At 41.9% G+C, this 26,273-nt stretch overlaps 1 protein-coding gene across 3 annotated transcripts in view; it reads right to left on the reverse strand.

Annotated features, from left to right (window-relative positions):
- crot (carnitine O-octanoyltransferase) overlaps positions 1–26,273 on the reverse strand; it is a 110,332-nt gene that overhangs the window by 40,158 nt on the left and 43,901 nt on the right. For all 3 annotated transcript variants that reach the window (XR_015078387.1, XR_015078386.1, XM_085987908.1), the window contains exons 2-12: positions 21,995–22,134; positions 18,780–18,904; positions 17,435–17,616; positions 15,721–15,845; positions 14,236–14,344; positions 10,709–10,802; positions 5,428–5,553; positions 5,025–5,126; positions 4,439–4,522; positions 2,943–3,050; positions 12–142 (exon numbers count right to left, since the gene is read on the reverse strand). Coding sequence is in view for 1 of the 3 variants with exons in the window: in XM_085987908.1 (XP_085844034.1) it covers positions 12–142; positions 2,943–3,050; positions 4,439–4,522; positions 5,025–5,126; positions 5,428–5,553; positions 10,709–10,802; positions 14,236–14,344; positions 15,721–15,845; positions 17,435–17,616; positions 18,780–18,904; positions 21,995–22,109 (1,301 nt within the window). In the remaining 2 variants the exon portion in view is untranslated. The remainder of the gene's footprint in view (positions 1–11; positions 143–2,942; positions 3,051–4,438; positions 4,523–5,024; positions 5,127–5,427; positions 5,554–10,708; positions 10,803–14,235; positions 14,345–15,720; positions 15,846–17,434; positions 17,617–18,779; positions 18,905–21,994; positions 22,135–26,273) is intronic.

Raw genomic sequence — 26,273 nt, forward strand, 5'->3', positions numbered from 1 at the left:
ATGATGCTTACCGTCCATGAAACCTGTAGTAGGCCAACTGAAGTGCAAGCTGTACAAATATGTCTGGGTGATACTTCTTCTTTTTGATCAGAGATTTTCCAAAGGCAGTGAAGGCATAACTGGCAATTTGGGCATCCGATGCCTGAAAAACCAAATGAGTATTACCATGATCACATAAAACTACTCTATCATTTACTATATAACATATCCATTGATACTATTTAAAATTGTACCGTAAACAGATTTAGGTTTCTATTTCAAACTTAATTACTGTAGTTTATACATGTAGCTTTTCCTCCACCTCCCAGTACTTCATTCCAGCAGGACATCACAATATCATGATCAAGTATTTCCTTTTTTTCCAATGTTTGTGCTTATCAAGGTGAGGGAGGTTAGTGCTAGAGAACTCTTCCAATTTTAGGCACCCAGTATCAACATAAAGCACTCGTTCCCAGGTCAGATACAGCACAGCCAGTTTCAGAATAATGCTCCAACCACTCTGCCCCAACAACGTAACTCAGCTCCAACTCAGCCATGATCTTATTGAATGGCGGAGCAGGCTCAAGGGACCGTATGGCCTACTCCTGCTCCTAATTCTTATGTTCTTAACTTTACAAAAGCATGTCTTCCTGCAGCTGTTTGACATTTGTTTCCATTTCACACACCAGCCATTGTGACCTCTCCGAATAAAATTACCAATTAGTGCTGAATTATTAAGACCATGCTCATGGGTAATTAGATGGAGACTGCCCAAACACATTTCACACAGCCAGCACACAGAGGAGACCTTCATCACCTCAGTCTGGGCTGGGTTTGGCCCAGACTGAGGGATTAAAATCACCGAGTATTTTCAATCAGTTTTAACTATTCTTTAATTCAAATTGCAACATCATAATGGCCAGAAATCAATATTCAAATGTGGAATAATCAGCTTGCATTAAAATAAAACATAATTTCACCCTGATGAGATCATTTTCTATGAAACCAGTTTAATCTTTTACAAAATGAAACCAGGTATCCAAATTAGCCATGTCTTGAATGGTCAATAAATACCCCAAGTACGACTACAAATTAAGAACCAGATACTTCACATAGGTGTACACCTGTTTACACTGGCTGGAATGTGATCAGAAATAGCAAGTAAGTCAGTCAGTCTTGATAATTAATGAATTTGACATGCATCTTTTGGGATTTTCAATGAAAGACACGGCAATTATCAATGAATGTAGATAATGGCCCAGAAATTCGGGTCCCCATGGGTAAGTACGCACAGGGTACTCACGCGTAGGCCCAACGAAAGTACCGGTTTCGTGCATGCACTGGGGTTCACAGGTCGAACGCGTGCGCCGGAGAGGCAGCGCGTGCACCTGGAACTTACGTTTTTTTTGCAGGTTTCTCCGGGAGGGTAAGTCTCCAGGAGTTACACTTTCAAAAAGCAGTCACAAGGCCTGCTTTTAACAAGGTAAGTGGTGAATTAAGTAAAATTAAAACATTTTTTCCACAGGTTTATTATTTTTAAATACTTTAAAGAAAGGTAAGTTTATTTTTAGCCCCGTTAGAAACTGTAATTAGTTTTTTCAAAAATGTAAATTATTGTTTAAAATAGTTATTTTACGTAATTTATAGTTATTTTTAAAATGTGATGTTTTTTCAAATTTATTTGAAGTTTTAGTTATGTTTTGGGGCTGATTTGTATTTATAGTTTTGACAGCTCTTCCTGTCAAATTTATGAATGGGCATTTCCCTGCTACCATTGGCTCCCCATGGCCCACGTGATCCCAGGGGAAGCTTCGAACTAACTGCGCCCCTGGGATACGCAAGCACTGCGCGCCGGCAGTTGGAGGCGGCCCAGGATCGGAATCCCACGCGGGCCCACAGCTCAACGGCCGGCGCACTAGGTAAGTGCAGGTCGGAGGCTTGCACCCGCGGGAAGCCTCCGACCCGAATTTCTGGGCCAATATTAAATCCAATCATTGTTTCAAAATACATAAACATGTTTAAACTATCAATTTTAAAATACTGTCGCACCTTAATTGGCATGTCTGGCAGTAGTGTAACTAATGTTGTGGTTCTACAACTACAACAAACATTTTATTCAACTGGAAACAGAATAGCCCTCCTGTTACTCTTCCATGATAGGGATTTTAAAATGTGAGAGGGCTGTGAGTGCAGCTGTTATGGTCTATTGGAAGTTGTTCCATAATATGAATAGGGTTAGATCAGTGAGCACACTCCTAATCCAAGAACTGTATTTTCTTTAACCACATTCTGCAAAAAAGAGAGCAAATTTTCTCCAAGCAAGCACACCTACCAATTAACCTGTATAACACCAACCTAAAATTCCTTTCTGGGTGAACAATTGGTTCAACAACAACTTGCATTTATATAGTGCCTTTAATGGTGCTTCACAGAAGCGATATCAGACAAATTTGCCACCGAGCCACATAAAGGAGATATTAAGGCAGGTGACCAAAAGTATGGTCGAAGAGGTAGGTTTTAAGGAGCAACTTAAAAGGAGGAGAGAGGTGTAGAAAAGCAGAGAGGTTTAGGGAGAAAATTCCAGAGCTTAGGGCCAAGGCAGCTGAAGCCACTGCTGGCAATGGTGCAGCGATGAAAATTGGGAATGCACAAGAGGCCACAATTGGAGGAGCGCAGTGATTCCGGTGGGTTGTAGGGTTGGAGGAGGTTACAGTAATAGACAAGGATGAGGCCATGAAGGGATCTGAACACAAGGATAAGCAGATATCTCTTCTGGATCCTGATGGAGGCCACTTCTTCTATGGGTGATGACTGGCCCTCTTCTTCATGATTCAGGACGAAGTTGTATAAGGCATATCAGACTACATCTCATTATTGGCCCCTACATTTCTTGGCAAACTAGTTATGTGCTTATTGGGATTCAGTTGTATAGAGCTCATTATTTTTGCAAAACTGACTCTTACCTGCTTGTAATACTGTTGCTTAGCTTGCTCGATGTCATTTAGAATCCTCTGATCCAACACAAAAACCAGCTCCTCCGGCCCAGTCAGCTCACGTACTCCAGTTGAACCCTGAGAGAAAGATTTTATAATATTGCACATTATCTCTTCAAATTAGAAGGCATGTCGTCAAATTTTTAGTGACTATCTACGAAGCAAAATTCAAGTTTATCCCATTAGTTTATAAGCATACGTAAGCCAAAACTGCTCAAGAACTATGAGATAACAGAACACAAGCATTATTGTGGATCAGACTAATGAAAATTTGTTTCCCCTATAAATCAACAAAAACTAGTCTGTGCCATGAAAATAATAATCTTGTTAGCGATCAAGCTTATAGATCACCAATTAATAAAGACACTGGCCTAAAAACTACTGTTAGTGAGAATAACAGATCAACAATTGACATGTTCTTATATTTCCCATCCACTATTAATGGAGTTGTTAACCCATTTAAAATAAATAGGTTAATGCTGCCATTAAAATAGCAGCCAAAAAGTTTCATGTGGATGTGTTAAGTGTTTGTCCTAATATCAGCGACACCTATTCTTACGGTCTGGGTGTAGTGGGAGGGAAGGGAACAAAAATTTATGGCAGAAATAATATTCATGGGAATTTATTTTGAGTTAAATGAAAGTGGGAATGCACCTTAGGTAAAAGTTTAACTCATAAGAACCAGTGAGAGCCTAACTGAGCACAATTTCAAAATAACTTGCATAAAATGGAACACCAACTCTAATGTTTGTCTAATCTAACCTACTCCTGTAGGAAGGCTGGAGTCTTTGGCAACAAGAGGTCTGACTCAAGGAGCAAAGATATTTAGCTGGGAAAAAATAAATGGTCACAGGTCTCGGGACATTATACAATGTAGGTGTAGAAAACCAAGTGCCGCATCACCTATCTGCAACATTTTCATGTGCCTGTTCAGCCTGTGGTTTTCCAAGGCTGAAAGCCCAATGCAGGAGAAGGATGCGGAATGATGATGATTCAGGTTACGATGGTGACAATCCAGTGTTTATGTACATATATACACCTACATCTACTTTCCAGCAGGTCTGTATAAGGAAGAAACTGGGTTTAATAGCAGGATCTCACTTTTTAAAATTCTAATTGCTTAAAATACAATAATACTTAAGCTACTGATGTGACAGTATTCAAATGTGATTAGCAGCCAAATGACACAGAATATAGTGCACGGTATTGTGCCCAGGGAGTAGTTATGTAAGTTCTCCCTCACAAAATCATAAGGCACCAGTGATATTTCCAGAGGGTGAGGTTTCCTAAATCAATGGAGGTGTGGGGGAAAACTTTATAGTAAAAGTTGTGACATATCATAAAACGTGGTTATATCATCAAACTGGAAAAAAGTCATTAGAATCATCACTGTTATATGCACAGAAAAATTGAACTTAATATTACACCAAGTATAACTGATGAAAAACATTGTTTTCTTCACATACCTTCCACTTGCCTTCCATTGACTTGATTGTCTGATCAACGTAATAGCACATGGAAACCATGACCATGGCATCATAAGGAGAATGCTGGGACAAAACAGAAATCAAATAAATCATCTGTTTTAACACATTAATGATGTTACACAGCCTAAAAATCAGGGAAGTGCAACTAATTTGGAAAGTACTGAGGTTCTGAAGCCATCTGATGGGTAAACAGTGCTGGATACCCATGACATTGATGAGAATGGTGATTTAGGAGAAGATTCTTGAGTAATGCCAGGGCACTGTGCAGTAAGTGGTTTGGGGGGAGGGGCGAGTAATGAGTCAAGTACAAAATGGAGTGGTAATGGGAGATTAAATAATGAAGGGAGTAGGCAGCCACTTCTATGATCATAAATGCAAGCCCTGAAAGATGTATTCCCTCCCTGATGCAAGGATAAAGGAGAGAAAGGAAAAGTATATGCCAGAAGTCATGATTCATGTCAGAATCAATGACAAAGGGAACAATATGATTTAAGTTATAAAGAAAGATCTGGAGATCAGGAAGCAGATTAAAGACATTTTTTTTTTCTTTGGCTGACTCACTTACATCACAGTTTGAACCGAATGTTCCATTGGAGAAACTGAGGAAATTGTAGGACTTGTCACCCCATTGTACAGTTGGGTTTCCAGTTACAGCTGATAAACATAGCTGAAAGCAGTAAATAATCAAAACACTATATGCGCTGCTTCTTTATGCAAATGTATAATATCTAAATATCAATATGCTAAGTCAACGTAAACTCCTTTTCAATATAAACATATACTTTAGAAGCACACTGAAATCACAGGGAAATGGCTAGTAAACTATGAAGACAAAAAGGGATTTTGATTTTCTTTTTCTGAACTTGCTGAATCCCAAAGAGTTGAGTCCGTTTTCATTATGAAGCTCCATTCAGCAAAATCCAAAAACAAATATCATGTCCATAGGTAGTTCATACACTTCTACTCACTTGAGAGTAATCTTCAGGCGTTGCATGGGGACTGGCATCATCCATTGATAGTACAAACAAGCAGCTCTGAATTTGTTCCAGGATAGTCAAATTTTTGGGATCCAAGCTAATTAGATATTCCCGTATCTACAACAAAATGTTGAAATGAAAATCATCCCGACAAATTAATTAAAAAAAAATAAAAAACCTCCGCCTCAAGAATTCTCCATGACCAAAGTTAAGCATTTATCTCTAGAATGAATCCTGGTGTTGCCTTCTTTTCTTTTTGTGATAGTATAAGTCAGGTACACTCACAGCAAGCCAATCAGTTTAAAGACATGCATTCTGTGGGTTTTTGTGTACATTTTTGATTGGTAGTGCTTTGAGTTTAAAAGACCCATATTTAAGTTTAATTAGAAAAATGATCAAGAGAGTGAAGGAAAAAGTTTTTCTCTGTTTTGTAAAAATTGGGTAGTGCATCCGAAGTAATCAAAGAAAGGTAAATAGGTTACAGAGAGACTCGACAGATGGTCAACACCAAACTGCCACGTAAAAATTAATATTCAAGAACCTGGTGTTCGGTTCAGCTCACACTGCAGGTCCCAGGGATTAAACAGAAGACTTTTATTAATATATTTCAACTACTGATCTTTCTCAACTTTGGAAGAGATTAGAATAACACTTTACTAAGCTGTGGCTTAGGCTACAACATATTTACTCATCTAATAAATAGGTAAGTAAACAGAAACAGTGACACACTGTAAATGTGCAATGGTTACACGTTTAACCATCCCTCCCTAAGATACTGCTCATTACAAATTTCCCACATACTGGGCTGGTAAAGGAACACTCCAGATCATAGGGAGCAAGGGCTCGCTTATGGTAGAAAACTGAGACACTGAACCCAAGGAGATGTTTAGAAGGAAACAAACATAAGACTGGACATGGGACAACAGCACAAAACTGCCCCCAAATTGGTCACTAATTGGCAATGCCATGCAGACAGGAAAAAAAAGAGGGTTCCTCGGAGATTGAGGCTAAGGCACTTTGTTGGGGCAGAGTCATGTGAGCTTTGTTCTGCCATGGGGGTGCTTGATATGGACACTGGCTAACTACAAAGGAAACTGTTCCATTCCCCAGCACTGACATCCCTTACTTTGATAAGCACAAAAAAACTACTCTTTTGGTTTCATTAATTTTTCACCTGCTTCAAGAACATAATGGCCCAAATAGTCCGATCCCTACGGGTGGGTACGCGCTGTGTACCCACCCGGAGGGACATCGGAAATGCTGGTTTCAGGCATGCACAGCGCATGCGCTGAAAACCAGCATTTCCGATCCGTCAAGAAAGCTCTTGACAGATCCTCCGCCTGCCCTGGAGAAGGGCCTCTGCGGGTGGATAGTTCCGCTTTTTGGAGACCCTCCGCCTGCAGAAAACCCTTACAATTCTCACGCCTGGTAAAAGCAGGCGTAAGGCCTGCTTTTACCAGGATAAGAGTTGAAAAAAAAAGTTAAAACATTTTTTTTCACTGATTTATCATTTAAAAAAAGGTAAGTTTAGTTTTAGCCCTGTAAAAAATTTTAATTAATTTTTTCAAAAAATAAAATTTTTGCTTAAAAATGTGATTTAAAAAAAAAATTATTTAAAGTTTTACTATGTTTTTGGGGTGATCTCCATTCATATATTTGACAGGGCTTCCTGCCAAGTGTATGAAGGGAGATTCCCTTCTGTGATTGGCTCCCCATGGCCCACATGATCCCAGGGACGCTGCGAACTACCTGCGCCCCTGGAATATGTGGGCCCTGTGCATTTGGAGTTTGGAGAGGCCCAGCAGCGGAAGCGTGTGCGTCCCGGGAGCCCTCAGGTAAGGGCATAGATTTTTCCAGATTGCAGGCCTCCGCCCGCGGGAGGCCTGCGATCGGAAAATATGGGCCAATAACATAAGAAATAGGAGCTGGAGTAGGCCATTTGGCCCTTCAAGCCTGCTCTGCCATTCAACAAGATCATGCTAATCATCTACCTCAACTCCACCTTCCTATCCCCATATCCCTTAATTCCCTTCATTCCCAAAAATTTATCGACCTCTGTCTTGAATATACTCAACGACTGAGCATCCACAGCTCTTTGGGGTAGATTCACAATCCTTTGAGTGAAGAAATTTCTCCAAATCTCAGTCCTAAATGGCCTACCCCTTATTCTATGACTGTGACCCTGTGTTCTAGATTCCCCAGCCAGGGGAAACATTTTCCCAGCATTAACCATGTCAAGCCCCTTAAGAATTTTATATGTTTCAATTAGATCACCTCTCATTCTTCTAAACTCTAAGGAATATAGGCCTAGTCTACTCAATCTCTCCTCATAGGACAATCCCCTCATCCCAGGTACCAGTCTAGTGAACCTTCGCTGCACTCCCTCCAAGGCAAGTATGTATTTTCTTAGGTAAGGAGACCAGAACTCTACACAGTACTCCAGGTGTGGTTCCACCAATGCCCTGTATAATTGGAGTAAGACTTCTTTACTCTTGTACTCTAATCCCTTTGTAACAAAAGCTAACATATCATTTGCTTTCCTAATTGCTTGCTGTACCTGCATGTTAACTCTCTGTGATTCATGTACAAGGACACCCAGGTCCCTCTGAGTGCAATCATTTCCCAGTCTCTCACCATTCAATAAATATTCTGCTTTTTTGTTTTTCCTACCAAAGTGGATAACTTCACACTTCCCCACATTGTATTCCATCTGCCATGCTCTTGCCCACTCAGTCAACCTGTCTATATCTCTCTGCAGCCTCTTTGCGTCCTCCTCACAGCTTATTTTCCCACCTAACTTTGTATCATCAGCAAACTTGTATACGTTACACTCAGTCCCTTCACCTAAGTCATTAATCTAGATTGTAAATAGCTGAGGCCCAAGTACTGATCCTTGCGGAGCCCCGCTAATTACAGCCTGCCAACCTGAAAAAGTCCCATTTATTCCTACTCTCTGTTTTCTATCCATTAACCAATCCTCAATCCATGCTAATATATTACCCCCAATATCATGAGTCCTAATTTCGTGTAATAACCTCTTGTGTGGCACCTTATCAAATGCTTTTTGAAAATCAAAATACATTACATCCACTGGTTCCCCCTGATCCATCCTACTAATTACATCTTCAAAAAACTCTCAACAGATTTGTCAAACACGATTTCCCTGTCATAAAACCATGCTGACTCGGCCTAATCATATTGTGATTTTCTCAGTGCCCTGTTCCCACATCCCTAATAATAGATTCTAGCATTTCGCCTACGACTGATGTCAGGCTAACTGGCCTATAGTTCCCTGTTTTTTCTCTTCCTCCTTTCTTAAATAGCGGGGTTATGTTTGCTACCTTCCAATCCTTGGGGGCTGTTCTAGAATCTAGAGAATTCTGGAAGATTAATACCCGTGCATCCACTATCTCTGCAGCTATCTCTTTTACAACTCTAGGATGCAGTTCGTCGGGTCCAGGGGATTTGTTGTCACTTAGTCCCACGAATTTCTCCAGTACGATGTCTTTATTTATACTGATTTCTTTAAGTTCCTCATTCTCTCTAGACCCTTGGTTCTCCACTATTTCCAGAATGTTTTTCGTGTCTTCTACTGTGAAGACAGATATAAAGTATTTGTTTAATCTCTTTGCCATTTCCTTATTGCCCATTATAATTTCTCCTGCCTTTGGCTCTAATGGACCCACATTTACTTTCACTAATCTTTTACTATTTACATACCTATAGAAACGTTTACAATCTGTTTTTATTTCTCTTGCTAATTTACTCTCATACTCTTTTTTCTCTTTCCGTATCAATTTCTTGGTCCTCCTTTGCTGAACTCTAAAATCCTCCCAATCCTCAGGCTTACTCTTTTTTTTTGGCAACATTATAAGCCTCTTCCTTTGATCTAATGCTATCTTTAACTTCTCTTGTTAGCCACAGTTGGACCACATTTCCTGTGGGTTTTTGTGCCTTAAATGAATGTATATTTGTTGTAAATTATGTATTAATTCTTTAAATGCTAGCCTTTAGCTTTGTAATGAGTGTCTATTTGTACACCTTCAGATTTCTGCCAAGCCACACTAATCCATTTCACTTTTGTTGCAAGCTTGCATCTGAGTCACAGCAGATTTTAAATTTTAAGGAATTATTTATCCAACTGCTTGTTATTATTGTCCTGTGCTATGAAGCCAAAATCTGTAATTTATGTAATCAAAAGGATATGGAAAAGGGCTTGTAAATGAGATGAGCAGCAGCGACACAGGCCGATAGGACTAATGATGTCCTTCGGCGCTGATAAATTCTATGATTTCCAACAGATAGAATACAAAGGAATTGGACGAAATCCATTTCAGTCCATTGTGTAAACATTAGGAGAGTGCCTTCAATTTGTGCTAGACCCCGGGGTTCATCTTTGGAATTATCAACCCTAAACACAATCTCTGCATAGCTTCTGATCACATTAAAGCAGGCTCGGATGCAGAAGTGTGGAAGGAAGAGGGTGGAAATACATTTAATTTTGTCTCTGTCATTTGATTCCTTCTGTTACCTAAAGGTAACAGTTATTTCTCATTGTGCTTTCTTCCCATGACTGTAATTACAGAGCATGAGTTGAAAAGTTTCAGAAATTTATTTGGTGCAATTACTGAAAGGTGAAGCAGCACTAATGGTAAATATTGAAGTTAGGTCCGAAAGTTAACTTCAATATTTAACATTAGAGCTGCTTCACCTTTGTGACTAGATTCTCCATTGAAATTGCTAAATTTTGTAATATTTTTGCATTTACTATAGAAAACAAAGTGAAAACCACTACCTCCGAGTGAAAACAGTACATAATTTACAGAAGGGGTACACAGTAGCTTAGTGGTTGTGGCACGGGATTAAAAACCCAGATGTAATTTGTGGGCCAGCACCAGAATAATGAGCATGAAACTGCTGGGGTTTTTTGTGTTTCAAACCCACCTAGTTCACAAATGTCCTTCAGGCAAGGGAGCCTGCCACTGGTCCTACATTACATGGTTGACTCTAAAGGCACTCTGAAATTGGCCAAGCAAACTAGGGAGCCAAGGATGAGCAATAAAAGTAAAAAATAAACTAAACACAAATTTTAAAAAGGTAGCTATGTAAGATGTAGGTGTTTTCAGTGAGATTCACGATTCCTACTGCAAGTTAAAAGCATACATATTGTAATATTGGGTTACAAACCAAATACTGAATCCCTCAATCTGTTTACCTCTGAAAGAAGTTAGCCTTACTGTTACCAACAATAACTGAAATCTGCACAACTTACCTTTGCCCAGCGCGTTCTTTCTTCAGCAGTCAATGCTGACACACCAGGTCCTTCGGGTTCATTGTTACATCTTTCTCTGATGTACGTTAGTTGCCTATATGGACGAGATACGAACGAGCAAGAGATGCTAATAGTTATCTTATACAACCCAGCTACCACATAGAACTTCAATCAATCATTCAGCTCAATTAAATATTTCAATGGCATAACCAGACATAGTATAACCTCGGTGGTGGGAAAATTATTGGAAAGAATTCTGAAGGACAGGATAAATCTTCATTTAGAAAGACACGGATTAATCAAGGATAGTCAGCAGGGATTTGTTAAGGGAAGGTCGTGTCTGACAAACTTGATTGAATTTTTTTAAGGAGGTAACAAGGAGGGTAGGTGAAGGTAGTGCGTTTGATGTAGTGTATGTGGATTTTAACAAGGCTTTTGATAAGGTTCCACATGGCAGACTGCTCACGAAGTTAAAAGCCCATGGGATCCAGGGCAAAGTGTCAAGTTGGATTCAAAACTGGCTCGGAGGCAGGAAGCAGAGGGTAATGGTTGATGGGTGTTTTTGTGACTGGAAGGCTGTTTCCTGTGGGGTTCCACAGGGCTCAGTACTAGGTCCCTTGCTTTTTGTGGTATATATCAATGATCTAGACTTGAATATAGGGGATATGATTAAGAAGCTTGCAGATGATACTAAAATCGGCTGCGTAGTTGACACTGAAGAAGGAAGCTATCAATAAATTGGTCAGGTGGGCAGAACAGTGGCAAATGGAATTCAATCCGGAGAAGTGCGAGGTAATGCATTTGGGGAGGGCTAACAAGGAAAGGGAATACATGTTAAATGGTAGGACACTGAGTAGTGTAGAGGAACAAAGGGACCTTGGAGTGCATGTCCACAGATCCCTGAAGGTAGCAGGCCAAGTGGATAAGGTGGTTAAGAAGGCATACGGAATGCTTGCCTTTATTAGCTGTGGCATAGAATACAAGAGCAGGCGGGTTATGCTTCAACTGTATAAAACATTAGTTAGGCCTCAGCTAGAGTACTGCGTGCAGTTCTGGTCACTACATTACAGGAAAGATGTGATTGCACTAGAGAGGGTACAGAGGAGATTTACAAGGATGTTGCCGGGAGTAGAGAATCTTAGCTATGAGGAAAGACTGGATAGGCTGGGTTTGTTTTCCTTGGAACAGAGGAGGCTGAGGGGAGACCTTATTGAGGTGTATAAAATTATGAGGGGCCTAGATAAAGTGGATAGAAAGGACCTATTTCCCTTAGCAGAGGGGTCAAAAAACAGGGGGCACAGATTTAAAGTAGTTGGTGGAAGGTTTAGAGGGGATTTGAGGGGAAATGTCTTCACCCAGAGGGTTGTGGGGGTCTGGAACTCACTGCCTGAAAGGGTGGTAGAGGCAGGAACCCTAACCACAAAAAAAAGTACTTGGATGTGCACTTGGGATGCTGTAACCTGCAGGGCTACGGACCAAGAGCTGGGAAGTGGGATTAGGCTGGATAGTTCTTTGTTGGCCGGCGCGGACACTATGGCCCGAAATGCCCTCCTTCCGTGCTGTAACTTTTTATGATTCTACGATCATAAAGTAACAATTGTGAAGCAGTATGGAAGACAGCTTAGTACTGCATCAGGAAAGCTTGAGCTCGTATCTCGCCTGCACTGCTGCAGGGAGACGCGGAGTGTAGGAGCGTCATCTCCTCATGGTGGGAGAGGGAAAAAAGGAGGGGCACAGATAAAAGGATTGGTTTCCAATAAAACACTTTCAATTGTTTCCTAGTAGTTAGCTAAGAGAAGGATGGATAATGATGTTGGCAGGCCACAAATGCATAGCTGAGAGGGGAAGGGGGAGATTACCTACTAAGCAAGGGAGAGAGAAAAGCTGCATTCATTGATGTGAGGGTGATTATCTCCAGTTTCACTGCCATTTTATTATATCATTTAAAAATATGGAAGTTGTAAATATTAAAATATGTTGCTGAGAATTGCCTTACAGCTTTGATGGCATATGTGAGATGCTACAAGAAAGATGTTCAAGACTTACAAAATCTAGTGTATTTTTCAAATAACAGACAATTATTTCCTCAGTAGCACATTCCATTCAGAAAGTATTCACAGAATACAAGTACAATTGTCACTGACATTACTAACTGCACTATGGTTCTTTTGGATCATGTCAGAAATTATGATTTTTAAACAAGTAAATAGAAATTTTTGTTGCCATCGAGAAGCTAAATCTAATACTGTAAATTGCAGAGCTCCCATAGCGTTGTTCATTACTTCATCAGATCACAATTTATTCCACAAAAACAGATAAAGCAGATGTGGGAACTTTTATACAAAAGCAAAATACTGCGGATGCTGGAAATCTGAAATAAAAACAGAAAATGCTGGAAATACTCAGGTCAGGCAGCATCTGTGGAGAGAGAAACAGAGTTAACGTTTCAGGCTGATGGCCCTTCGTCAGAATGTTCTGATGAAGGGTCATCAACCTGAAACGTTAACTCTGTTTCTCTCTCCACAGATGCTGCCTGACCTGCTGAGTATTTCCAGCATTTTCTGTTTTTATTTGGGAACTTTTATGTCCACCTGAGGGGGCAGCCGAGACCTTAGTTTAACATCTCATCCAAAAGACAGCACCACCAACAGTGCAGCACTCCCTCAGTACTGCACTGATGTGTCAGCCTGGATTATGTGCTCAAGTCTCTGGAGTGGAACTTGAATCCACAACCTTCTGACTCAAGGGAGATTGCTACCACTGAGCCACAGCTGACATTTCAAGATTGGACAGAGAGATGAAGGAAGGAGGGCAAAGGGATATGGGAACATGGTGAGTAACTATGATTAATCCCATTTTCTCACGTGGAGGGTAAATGCCAACAGACTAGTTGTGCCATATGGCCCGTTTCAATGTTGTAACTTCTATCTACTTTCTATTGAGTTGCTGATAAAATTTGCTACATGATGGTCTATAATTTGCTGTCAAAATAACAGTGAGGCTAATGGCACTCTTTATGTACCTGATTTGACATAGAATTCATCCACTCTAAATTACACTTTCTACTCAGTCCTTGCGCTGTTAGTTTCACAATCCTTCAATCGGATTGGTTAAGGAGAAACACAGTTGCTTGCCCTGTTCACTCAGGTCCCAGATGCCCGGTTTCCCTCGCTGCCCCGTTATCAACTCACAAAAATTTTAAAAACCTAAACATGCAAGGGCAAGTCTAAATAACGGCAGATGCCCTGCTACGGCAAATTGTGGGCCATTAAACACAAAATAGTCAACCTACACAATATTTTTACAAATCTAAATAACGCAGGTGCTTGAGCATTTTCACATAGCCCAGTTATATTGTAACAGTATGCCTTTATCATGGATCTTTCATTGCCTTTCTTCGGAGCATTAATCTTGCATGCCTGCACATGCACAGTTTAATATATGTGTTTAAAAAGCTTAAAAAGGACAATCTGTAACATCTCTGTTAAGCTGCGTCTACAGTGTAATAAGAAAAAGCAAATAAAAACCTGCAAAGCTCTGGTGGGGTTAGGATTTGATGCTCATAAACGGTATCAAAGACAAATGCTCGCCCACGACAAAGGACCACTAAATGGGAGGGGCACGGTCCTTCAGCTTCTACAGAGAGATTAAAAGGGTCATTATTTAACCCATATTAAAAAGCATCAAAAAATAAGCATAACTGCTTTCATAAAAGCAACAATCCACAGCTAGAAACTTAAACTTGCAAATACAATTTAGAAGCAAATGTGAACATGCCAAGAGCTTGTATATGCACAGTTGCCTCGGTGTTGCTGCCATGAACTCTTTCCTGCAATATGAACGAGAATCATTGAAGGAGACCATTCGGCCTTTGCCGCATCTCTGAAAGAGGTATCCATTTAATCCCAATGCCTGCCCTTTCCCCATTCTCTTTTTAAATGTATCTTTTTCAAATATTTACCCACAACCCTTTAAAAAGGATTCTGCTTCCACCACTGTTTCTGGTAGACCATCCAATATTCTAAATGCTTTGCATTAAAAAGACAAATTCAGAGCACCAGATATAACACACCATGGAACTATTTCCATTAGAATACAAAAAAAATTATTACATCAGGCTCACACTGCCAGTAACAACTTTTCAAAGTTGGATTCTGGTCCACCTCCCATATTTTCTCCAGTTTCTTCCTACTGCCAATCTTTGTGTCGGGTTGATCACCCTGTTCTGAGTTGTTTGCCTTCCTGTTGAAACTTTCCAGAAGCCTTGAATCTTTTATAAATAACTGATCTTCAAAAAAATCCACCATTTATTGAAGACTTGTTTTGGATACAGTTGATTGATCTGGCCAGGATTTCTTCCAGCTTTGGTGGATACTGAGTGTAAAGTTGGCATGATAGGCTTTGTGCCTGCTCAACTTCTCTACTGCTGGGGATGGGGAGGTGTTTGGCGAGTTGTTGAGAGTTTGAAGTAGTATTCAGTGGGGCGGGGGGGGTTCAGGTTGGTTTGTGTCACTTTGCTATCCAATATGCTGCTTCAGAACAGTCTTTCATCTTCTCTCATGCTTCAGTGTGTGAGACAGATTGGCATTGTCTGTGCATAGTACTGGGGTTTTCATCACTACTTATCTGCAAGGCTGCCGTCACAAAATTCACAGAGATAATCTGACAGACTGCATTTGCATTATTAACTTTAATTTTGCTCTGAAGTAACAGTTATGGAATTAATGTTGTTTTGCAGTCTGTTTCATTTGCCGGTTCCTGCGATGCCGCAATTGCGTATATTTTCAGAACATATTACACAAGCATTATTAAAGGTTCATTTTTGGGGGTGTCGTGTAACGTTAGTTGGTGCTCCATTGTTCTCAGTTTGTCATGTAACAATACGTTCACAGTGCCACCTACAGGCACAGTGCCTTTGGAATCCTGAGACCACTCACTGTTTTTAGACGTAAAATAGATAGAATCTGATCTTTACCTGTTTTTGTATTTGTCGTTTTTAACAAAATAATTACCTGTCTTAAAGTAGCTGACAAGGGAATCTCTAGTTACTCCAGGTATTTTGCAGGTCCCGTACAGCATACGAAACTGGTCCATATCTAATGGCACACTACCAGCTTTATGTACAGCTAAGCACTCTCTAACAGAAAAAACAAAAATGAGGATTGTTGTTCTCACCTAGGGTGTACATAAAACAATTGCAGTGACAAAAAACTGTTATAAGACTTGTGAGCAGCACTAAACAGTTTTAAAAAAGCTCGTCCAACAGATCATCAGCATATGCTTGTGGTGCCCAAATCAATATATGCTTGTGCCATTTCACAAAAGTCAAACATACCACTATTTCCCCATATATCAATTTTATATTGTAAACATACAATAGCTCCCATCATATTTCATCCTAGGATAGACATTTAACAAAAGATCAATTCCTTTTATTTAAAAATAAGCTATTTTGAAATATTGTGTTTTTAACAAATCTAATGTAAACTATCCATTGATAAGTTCTATAATGCCTAAAGATATTCAGAGCATAGTGTGTGGGACCGTGATCAGAGTTAGGCAAGTTGGATGAGCTCTCACTAAATCTAATAAAGGCAGGATTTTCATAGGGCCGTGGAGGCGGGATTGGAGGCGTGTGGGGGGTTAAAATCCCAAAATCAGGGGGCACGAATCCATCCCATCTCCATGCCAGCTTCAAAGGAGGCGGGTACCCGCCCCGCACTGGGACCCACCTCCCTGAGGCGGGAAGGGGATTAGTGCCATTTAACTGCCTGTTAACAGGTAGTTTTTAGCCTAATTCCTATTTTAAATGTTGAAGTGTGCTCCAAACCACGCCAAGTTAGAGGAGGCAGACCATCGGGATGAAGGGCTTGGAGGGGTCGAGATGTCCGGTGTTAAGGTGAGTGATGGGTGCATGAGTGCAAAGGTAAGTGTGTTTGGTGTGTGTAAAGTGTTTAAAGAAGTTTTACATACCTTTACAGCCTTCCTTCCTTCAGGTCTCAGGAGTCCCTCATCTCACCGGCACAGAAAGCAGAATGGCTGCGAGCTGTCAAAAATTGCAGCATTCAGCTTTCTGTTCCGGGGAGATCTCTAAATCATCCTGAGAGGAAGGAATTAACTTAGAATACAGATTGTCAGTGTTTGACAGCTTCAAACAGCTGTGAAATGCTGATATTTCATCTGTCAAAAGGTCTTGACAGATGAAATATCAATCTGTGACATCACCTGTTGCCGGGTGGCCCTTAATTGGCCTGCTGAGCCCGCTGGGCGGGCTCAACAAGGTCAATCAAGTCAAAATCGCGTGGGTTGGCTAGAACGCGATGGAGGCTGGACTACAACCCCAAAAGTTGTAGTCCCGCCTCCTACCCGACTCCTCAATGAAAATCCAGCCCATTGAATATGCACCTTATGTTTCAGGTGCAGAGAAGAGTACATACTGTAAGCTTTAGAATTATGGAACAGGACAGGTACAAATGGCAAAACTGAATCCAAATTAAGACCACCAAAATCCAAAAGGTTTAATTTGGATCCAATTTCTACAAGCCATTCATTTGTACAATTTCACACTGTTTATTGCGAATTATTCTTAAAGCAGATTCGCCCAGCTACCCCAAAATTGTAGTTAAACTTTCTATTATCCTAGTGGACACCTCAAAAATGAGACTGTACATTCTTTTCAGTACAAGATGCGCTTTAAATTTTTCTACTGCATATAATTCATCTTACTTCCTAAGTAGATTCCAAAACTGCAACATGTGGAAGACAGCTATAGCAGATCGTTCGAGCTGCGTGCCTTCTTTTGGTGGCCAATAATGTTCTAAGTAGGGAGCAGGACCTCCAAAGTTTATGTTTAGCATTGATGGCATTCGGACATCCAGATAGCCACTGTTCAACCACCATTCCTCAAGCTGATCGAAAGACATAGAACAACAGTGGTCATGTTCTTCTAAAATCTAACAAAAAAGCAAGAAAGCAGCAGCCAATACCAATTACATTGAAATGTTCTAAAACTGTCCAGGCATCTGAAGGAACTTCATAGCATTTTATCCAGAAGACGTATTTGATTTGTAAGTACATCAAGTTATTGTACATAAAAGTGCCAGTGCAAGACGTTACAGTGCTTCTCATAGTTTTAAAGTCCATCTTGCATCACAGGCAAGGATTTCCCCAGAAAATATGAGAAGTTAAATGATAATGTACCAAACATTGACAAATTGACTATTATAATTAAACAACTACTTCAATGTCACTTCAACACTTCTTACTCTAAGGTTTTGTTTCTGGGTAAATAAAGAAGGCATAAGACTTGCAGGCGAGGTCCCATAATTTGTGATGACGTAGATTTCAGGTCTAGGCTTAATACCAACAAATATCACTGGTCCCCATGCAACAGCAGATGGTAATGTGATAGCAGAACAGAGCTTCCTTGTTGTGAAATGCCTGAGCAAAGCTTTTCTCAAAGTTTGAGGACAGCTGCAGTATCAGCACAGGCCTCTAGCATCTTATTGTACTTACACTAACTTGTACCAATGCCACTCTTGGCATGTGAAAAAGTGGGATTTGAAATAAAAATAAAGACTCCTAGAAGTTGATGAAATAAAATATGTATGGACGTGTGATGGTGCAGAGCAATGCCACAGAATGGAGGGATGGACCTTCGATCCCTCATATAGCGGAGTTCTTAATCTCAACCATATCACCGAGGAGAGGAGTCAAGAGGAGGAAGAGTCATCACTCAGGCTGATCTCACGTGCTTCCTAGCAGTCCTTCTGAAAAACATGGCCATAAGCCTAGCAGATAAGTCACCTTTTCAGGTGTAGATGGTACATGGTGCAAGGGGCTAGAAAGGAGAAAACAAAAAGAATGGAATGGACAGAAAATGCCCTTAAAAGACAATTACACAACTATGCATGAATTTAAATAGCAAACTTTTCAAAAATGTAAACAAAGCAACTACATTTAGATAAAAATCTGTAGACATCAGATAACCAATAAGTAAATTAGTTGAAGCCAGCCAACTACACTACTTCATTATTATATTAATACCAACAGCATCTATGCTCCTGCTTACCCAGTTTCTCCTAACTTTGGCCCTCTCCAGAAGTTTTTGATGCAGCTGTTTACCAATCCCTTGTCCAAATGTTTTAACAATTTCTGTACTTCTTTGAAGTTCTTCTTCATTCAAAAATGGCTTCACTAAAACAATTTTTAAAAAATTCAACTGTATAATTAAAACTAAACAATATTGACAAGGCTGCATATTATAGGCTACAACAGGTATTCACTGATTTCACGGCATAAAATTTAACACCCTTGAGAAATATGGGGCCATTGCAACTGTAAACTTAGAGGTTGAAGCCTGAAGGAACCTAGGGACAAGAGCCTTCTTTATACCAAACAAGCACTGTTTCTACAGCTCAATTGTGGCACAATATGGACGAAGGTAGATGTCTGGAGGAGGCAGTAATGATAGGATGAAAATTTATATATAATCAGTATCTGGGGCAGAATTCTTTGGGTTGCAACAATGGCCCTGAAATTAGATCGGGGGCTTGCCGCGCGTGCAAGCCCCCGATCTGTACTCGCCCTGCGCGCCGACATCTGAAGCCTGGGCCTGCTTGCATTTCCTTTCACAGGCCCGGTTCAGCTGTCGGCGCGCTGTGCTAACCTGATCCAGCGGCGTAGTTAGTGCGATGTGCCGGCTGGGATCAGGTAAGCACTGTGCAGCCAATCAGGGGAGGGGAAACTCATTCATGAGTTTGACAGTAAGAGCTGTCAAACTCATGAAAAGTATGGGCTGCCAAAACACTACTTTAACTTTAAATAAAATTTAAAAGAACATCCCACTGATTATAATAACTATAAATAAGTTTTTTAAAATGTTTTAAACAATTAATCAATTTTTTGAAAAAAATAAATTTTTTAAAAATAGGGCCTAAAACTAAACTTACCATCCTGTAAATTCTTTAAAAATAACAAACCTGTGGAAAAAAAAATTCTACATTGTACTAAAAGCCCACTTACCTGAAAAACTAAATACTTACGTCTTGTTTTTCCACGCGTAAAGACCGGAGGCCTTTACACGCGCGCAACTTTGAAAAAAAAAAAAGGAATTTTACTGCGCACGCGCTGCCTGTGCAGTCGCGCGCGTTCTGCCTCTGAACCCCTTCGTTCAGAGGGCAGGAAATGCCGGTTTTCCCCGCATGCGCTGTGCATGCTGAAAACCGGCATTTCCTCCAGCCAGACGCGTGAGTACCCCGACCGTACTCACGCGTTGGGACAGGAATTACTGGCCCAATATCTAGTTGAGACCCAGATAAATGTTAAAATAAAAAGGAACAAAAAACTTAAGGCTGCAACACACCAGGTCTACAAATATAAATCAAAAAGCAAGACTGGAGAAATGAAATAAGTCACTAGGACCCACAAACTGTACAATACCCCATTTTGTATGATTAGCCACTGTCTGTAAAATGAAGCAAAACATGATAAAATTCAAGAATGTACAGCACTCAACATCTCCCACGTGCCAAAAATCTAAGAATCCAAGGACCAAGGCATTATTGCAGCTTGGAGGAGCTGTTTGATACCAAATACAATTAAACATTGCAATGTATCATCATGATAACACTGCCTGAAAATACTTGTTTCAGGTGTCCTTTTCTGTTGTGGTGACTAACAATTTAGAAAAAAAAATGAAATCTTTGATAGGAACCAAGTAAGAGATTTACTATGCATTATGCATGTTGAAATCAATATCAAAAGGTTCAGCCCACTCCCTGGCTTAAGGCAACATGCCTTCTGATTGTCTCTTGTAGAAGATCACAAACTAGTGCCTCTTGTACAACAATGGTTCTCAAACTTTTATGGTTGAAGGACCCCTTTTTAAATGGATTAGTAATCGCAGACCCCCATTTAAATTATACTATAATAATACGCATAATATGAAAGTGCTGCATATAAGGAGTGTTTTACATGCAGAACTTTAGTGTATTGCAATACGGCTATGGTGACATTTACAAAATGGGAATTCCTCAAGTATATATGTATAAAATGATAGTGATTTTAAGGCACTGATTTTTTAAAAAATTACAAATGCATTGGTTATTCAGTGTATTCAAGTGCTGCCCAGATTATTATGTCAGATTTGCTGTTTGGCCAGCCCTAGACTGTGGACAGACAAATCTAATGTAATGCATGTCCGACTTATGGGGCCTGTTCCTTTTGGCCGGTTCCCGGTGCTGCTGCAGCGGGCTGGTAGTCGGGACAGGATCGTTGTTTACAGACGGCACACAGCTGCCACCGTGGTAACCATTCACTGCCCCATTCAGCAGCGCCCGACCGCTCAGCACTCCCTCACTCTCCATCACCGATTGGGGTTTAAAAAAAAAAAAATCCTCAAATCAATGGAACTTGTGAATGAGATGGTTTATTTCGCAGACCCCCTGGAAAGTCTCTACAGACCCCCAGGGGTCCGCAGACCCCAGTTTGAGAACCACTATTGTAGAAGATCACAAACTAGTGCCAGTTCTCGGGGCTTTTCCACTCCCTATTCACCACTACAGGATATTTCAAAAAATAATGGAAGTGCTTTTTAAATTTTTGTATTGCAGAGAATCAGGCAGCAGGAGAGACACGGGTCTCATACAAGACTCAGGACTTTTGCAACATAGAGTGGAACGGCAGTGGGAGAGATCCAGGTCAAAAGTAATCAACAGTTTCTGGCGAGGACGAAGACGAGTGACCCCTCTTACCAAACTCCACTTTAATTACTGTAAGTGAGGATGGCATCAAGCGGGGCGGTGAATGTGGTTAAACAGCCTGATGACGCTCACTGTCTACACTCATACATGAAGAATGGTCAACTAGGGTGATAGATCTAAGAATCACTGGCACCTGTGGAACCAGACGCCAGCAAGAGTCACTACCTTTGTGACAAGAGATGCAAGAACAGAAAAATCAGAGTACGGGGAAAATCAAAACACTGGAAAACAAAACTTGATCAATGCAAACTATAAAATACAAAATAAATAAGTTTATAAAAAGAAATTTACCCTAAAACATTCAAATCTAACTAGATCTTTGCATCAATATTTGCATCAAGACCATCATGCTGAGTATACTATGTGGTTACTGACACACATCTGACAATTTTATGAATGAATCTCATCCATAAAGGAAACTCTGAAGAGGTTGTTCCTTTTTTGTCCCCAAAAGAGAGTCACCTACAGTACAGTATATGGACAGATATAAAACTCTATGTAAACCATGAAGATGATACTGTACCTGCATCTAAATACTTCATCAAGGATTCCTCGAGAGGGGGAACCGGTAAAGGAGGTAATGAGTCCTGGTATTGGAATGTACGCTCTTCTTTTGATTCAAACATCTGATTTTCCATATTTTATCGAAGTTTCAGCTGATTTCTAGTAAGAACACAAGAAAGTACAGAATGAGAAAAACCATTAAAGATCTTCACTTCCACAGATGAAGTGCAGCCTGTTGCAACAACAAACATTTACAGTATATAGTACTGTAGCATAAAAGAATGTCTCAGATGACTATTTCCTGCAGCGCTTTGCTCCTCCTTATATAAAGAAAAATCAAGGCAGGGGGAGGGAAGAGTGTATGAAGGAATGGTGAAGACGGTTTCAAAAGGCAGAAAACGGGCAGGAGGAATTACCAGGAGAAAATGGTTTTGGAGAGCGATCCAAAGGAGGCTGAAAATCATCAATTGTTGGTGCAATGGAGAGAGTGGGGGACAAGCAGTAATCTGGAGTCAGAGGATCAAAGGGTGTGGGCTACAACCTATGGCTGGAGAAGAGTTCACAAATAGGTTGAAGCAAAGGATGGAATTCAAAATTAGGACGATTTACTGGAGCTTAGGGAGCCAGTGATGCTGGGGCAGTGGTAAGAAATGGGGCCTTTGTTGGGAGAGGACTAGGATTGCACATTTGTAGATTAGCTGAAGTTTTGAATGGGTGGAGGCCATTGAGGAAGGCATTAGAGAAATCAATCCTGAAAGTGGTGAGGCCCGGATGAGGGTTTCAGCAGCAGATGGGGTAACATAGGTTTGTAAATGATCAATGTCTGGAGATGGAAGATTGTGGCCTTGTGGTCGATATGAGTGAGTGAGAGTGAGAGAAGTGCGAGTGTGAGAGTGAAAGTAAGAGTAGTAAGAATGGGAGAGTATCCAGGATCTGGTGGGTATGAGGATATCAAAAGTGGATGCAAAGCAGCTATTGGGAGAGAAGAAGCAAGAAATGAGGTAGGGAAGCAAAGTAGAACAGAGGGGAAGAATACCTTGGTCTGGATCAACAACCATTATGTGCAAGTGGATAGGGCATCACCAACAGTTACAATACTGACAACAATTAAAGGCATTTGAAGATGTAAAGGCCTTAGAAAGGGTACAGAGGAGGTTTACCAGGATGTTACCAGGAATTAGGGACTTCAGTTATGAGGAGAGGTTGGAAAAGATAGGACTGTTCTCCTTGGAAAAGAGAAGGTTAAAAGGTAATCTAATAGAGGCTTTCAAGATGATGAGAAATTTTGATAAGAGTAAATAGGGTATAAATATTCCCTCTGGCAAGTGGGTCAATAACTAGAAGTCATAGATTCAAAATCATTGGAAAAAAGATCTAGAGGTGAGATGAGGAGAATTTTTTCCACTCAAGAGTTGTCAGGATCTGAAACGCTCTCCTTGAAAAGATGGTGGAAACTGATTCCATAAATAATTTTAAAAGTGAGTTGGACAGGTACTTGAGGATGAGGAACTTTCAGGGTTATGGACAAAAAGCGGGAATGAGGGACTAAGCACGAATGCTCTTTCAAAGAGCCAGCACAGGCACGATGGTCGGAATGGCCTCCTTCTGTGCTGCAAGTTTCTTTGATAATTATGAACATGAGAGAGAAATGCTTTGATCAGTGCCAATTCTTGGCTTTGGTGGCACTCTTGGAAAGCAGACTTGGAGCCAATCTGACAGTCAAGAAGCCTGGGGTCAAACTCCGAAGCCTGCTTGACTGGTCTTGAGCGCAATGCAAGCAGTCATTGAAAAATTATTAAAGCTATTGCAGGAATTGCCAAATTCCTATCTAAGAACTGAGGTCGACTCAGGCGATTAAATAAACAAGTTTTAATACAGAACTAACGAGTTTAAACAGTTTGTCAAGGTCGATACAGGAGAACCACAAAAACAGGTCTTTGCTGGTCGGAGGCTCCACGAGGACTGCCAGGGCGGTCCCATGGATGGCATCACGTTTCTCCCGCGCTTGGGTGGTCACGTGATTAGCGGCATGACGTCTTATCGGGACCGCGCCCCGTGCAGCAAACAGTATGTACAAACACAGAAATCACTAACAGACTGGTACAGGCTTAGGTTGGAGTAAAACCTCGTTAAATGGAATTATGTACAATTGCTCAAAGTCCCTCAGTGGCTCTGCCACATGCGCTCCCCCAGAATTCTCTTTAAAGGAAAAAGTCAAACGGTGAGGGGGTCTGACAAGCCTGTCAGAACGACTCCTGTACTCCCGAAGCGGAGGCTGCTGGACGGCTGGCGGTCGAGCGGGCGATTGCACTTGATCCGGTATGACGACGATGGGTGGCCGACGTCGTCTTGGCGGCTGTGCTGTCTCGACGGGGCGGTCGAGGTCCAAGTGTGCCGGCTTTAAACGGTCGACTGAAATGTGGTCCGGTTTACCACCGACATCAACCTTGAAGGTTTTGTCTCCTGCCTCTAACACCCGGAAAGGACCAGTATACGGGGCCTTGAGCGGATCCCGATGCGCATAGTGGCGGATGAAAACGTATTCAGCTTTTTTAAGCTCTGTGGGCACATGCGATCGCTGAAGCCCGTGGCGCGACGTTGGGACCAGCGCGAAACATCTGGCCGCCTCCTGGTGACTGTTAAGCTGGCCTGACGCGGACCATGGCTCCGTCGGCGTTGGCAGGAAATCCCCTGGGACTCGCTGCGGCTGACCATAAACCAACTCTGCAGAGGAAGAGTGAAGGTCTTCTTTGGGAGCCGTGCGAAGGCCCAACAGAACCCACGGTAGCTTGTCCGCCCATCCAGCGTCCTGGAGGCTGGCCCTCGGTGCGGCTTTCAGCGATCTGTGAAAACGTTCACAGAGGTCATTCGCTTGAGGGTGGTAGGCTGTAGTGCGGTGCAATTTGACGCAGAGTCCCTGAGCCACTGCATTCCAGAGTTCGGAGGAAAACTGTGGTCCTCGATCTGAAGAAATGTCAGCGGGCACTCCAAAACAGGCGACCCAGGAAGAAATGAACGCCCTGGCCACGTCCACCGAAGTAGTGGATGACGGGGCACTGCTTCTGGCCATCTGGTGGTGCGGTCGACCATGGTCAGAATGTGAGAAAAACCATGGGAAGGTGGAAGTGGTCCTACCAGGTCCACATTGACGTGGTCAAAACGCCGCTCTAGAACCGTGAAAGTGGCCAATGGGGCCTTGATGTGGCGCAGTACCTTGGCCTTTTGGCAGACGACGCAGGTGTTGGCCCAGTCACGGACATCCTTATGCATGCCGTGCCAAACGAATTTAGCCAACATGAGCTTCTGCGAGGCCTTCATCCCTGGGTGCAACAACCCTTGTATGGCGTCGAAAACCTTGCGGCGCCAGGCGACCGGCACGACAGGGCGAGGGTCCCTTACGGAGACGTCGCACAGCAGTGTGGTACCTGCCGAATGGAACTCTACGTCGGCTAACTGGAGACTAGTGATGTTGGCTCGGTAAGCCCGAACTTCTGGGTCCGAGACTTGGTCCGCCGCCATGAGGGCGTAGTCGATGCCCAGATGGACTGCATTGACAGTCGCGCGGGAGAGGCAGTCTGCCACCAGGTTGTCCTTACCGGCCACGTGCTGGATATCCGTAGTAAATTTGGATATGTAAGTCAGCTGACGCTGCTGTCGGGATGACCACGGTTCGGCGGTCTTGGCCATGACAAAGGTGAGTGGCTTGTGGTCCACAAAAGCGGTGAAAGGACGTCTTTCCAGCAGGAACCGAAAATGGCAGATGGTCAGAAAAAGGGCTAGCAACTCCCGGTCAAAAGTGCTATAGGATCTTTCGTTCCGTCTAAGTTGTCGGCTGAAGAACGCCAACGGCTGCCACGTCCCGTTCACCCATTGCTCCTGTACGGCGCCGATTGCGTAGTCTGACGAGTCGGTGGTGAGGGCGATGGTGGCTCCTGGTAATGGGTATGCCAGCATGGTCGCGCTGGCTAAGGCGCTTTTGGTGTCGGTGAACGCTCGGTCCATGTCAACCGACCAGTCTACCGGGTCCTTGTCAGTCCTGCCCTTGAGGGCCTCGTACAGGGGTTGCATGAGCAGTGCTGCCTTAGGCACGAAACGGTGATAAAAGTTTACCATGCCTAGGAATTCCTGCAGGGCCTTTATGTTCTGCAGACGTGGAAAGGATGTCACCACCTCTACCTTCGCTTGCAAAGGAACCGCCCCCTCTGCGGTGATACGATGCCCCAGGAAATCGATTTGTTGCAGGCCAAACTGGCACTTAGCCGGGTTGATAATCAAGCCGTGTTGGCTGAGGCATCGAA

This window comes from Somniosus microcephalus, chromosome 5, assembly GCF_052327205.1.
Source record: "Somniosus microcephalus isolate GS21.2 chromosome 5, FLI_Smic_1.0, whole genome shotgun sequence".
NCBI classification, from domain to species: Eukaryota; Metazoa; Chordata; class Chondrichthyes; order Squaliformes; family Somniosidae; genus Somniosus; species Somniosus microcephalus.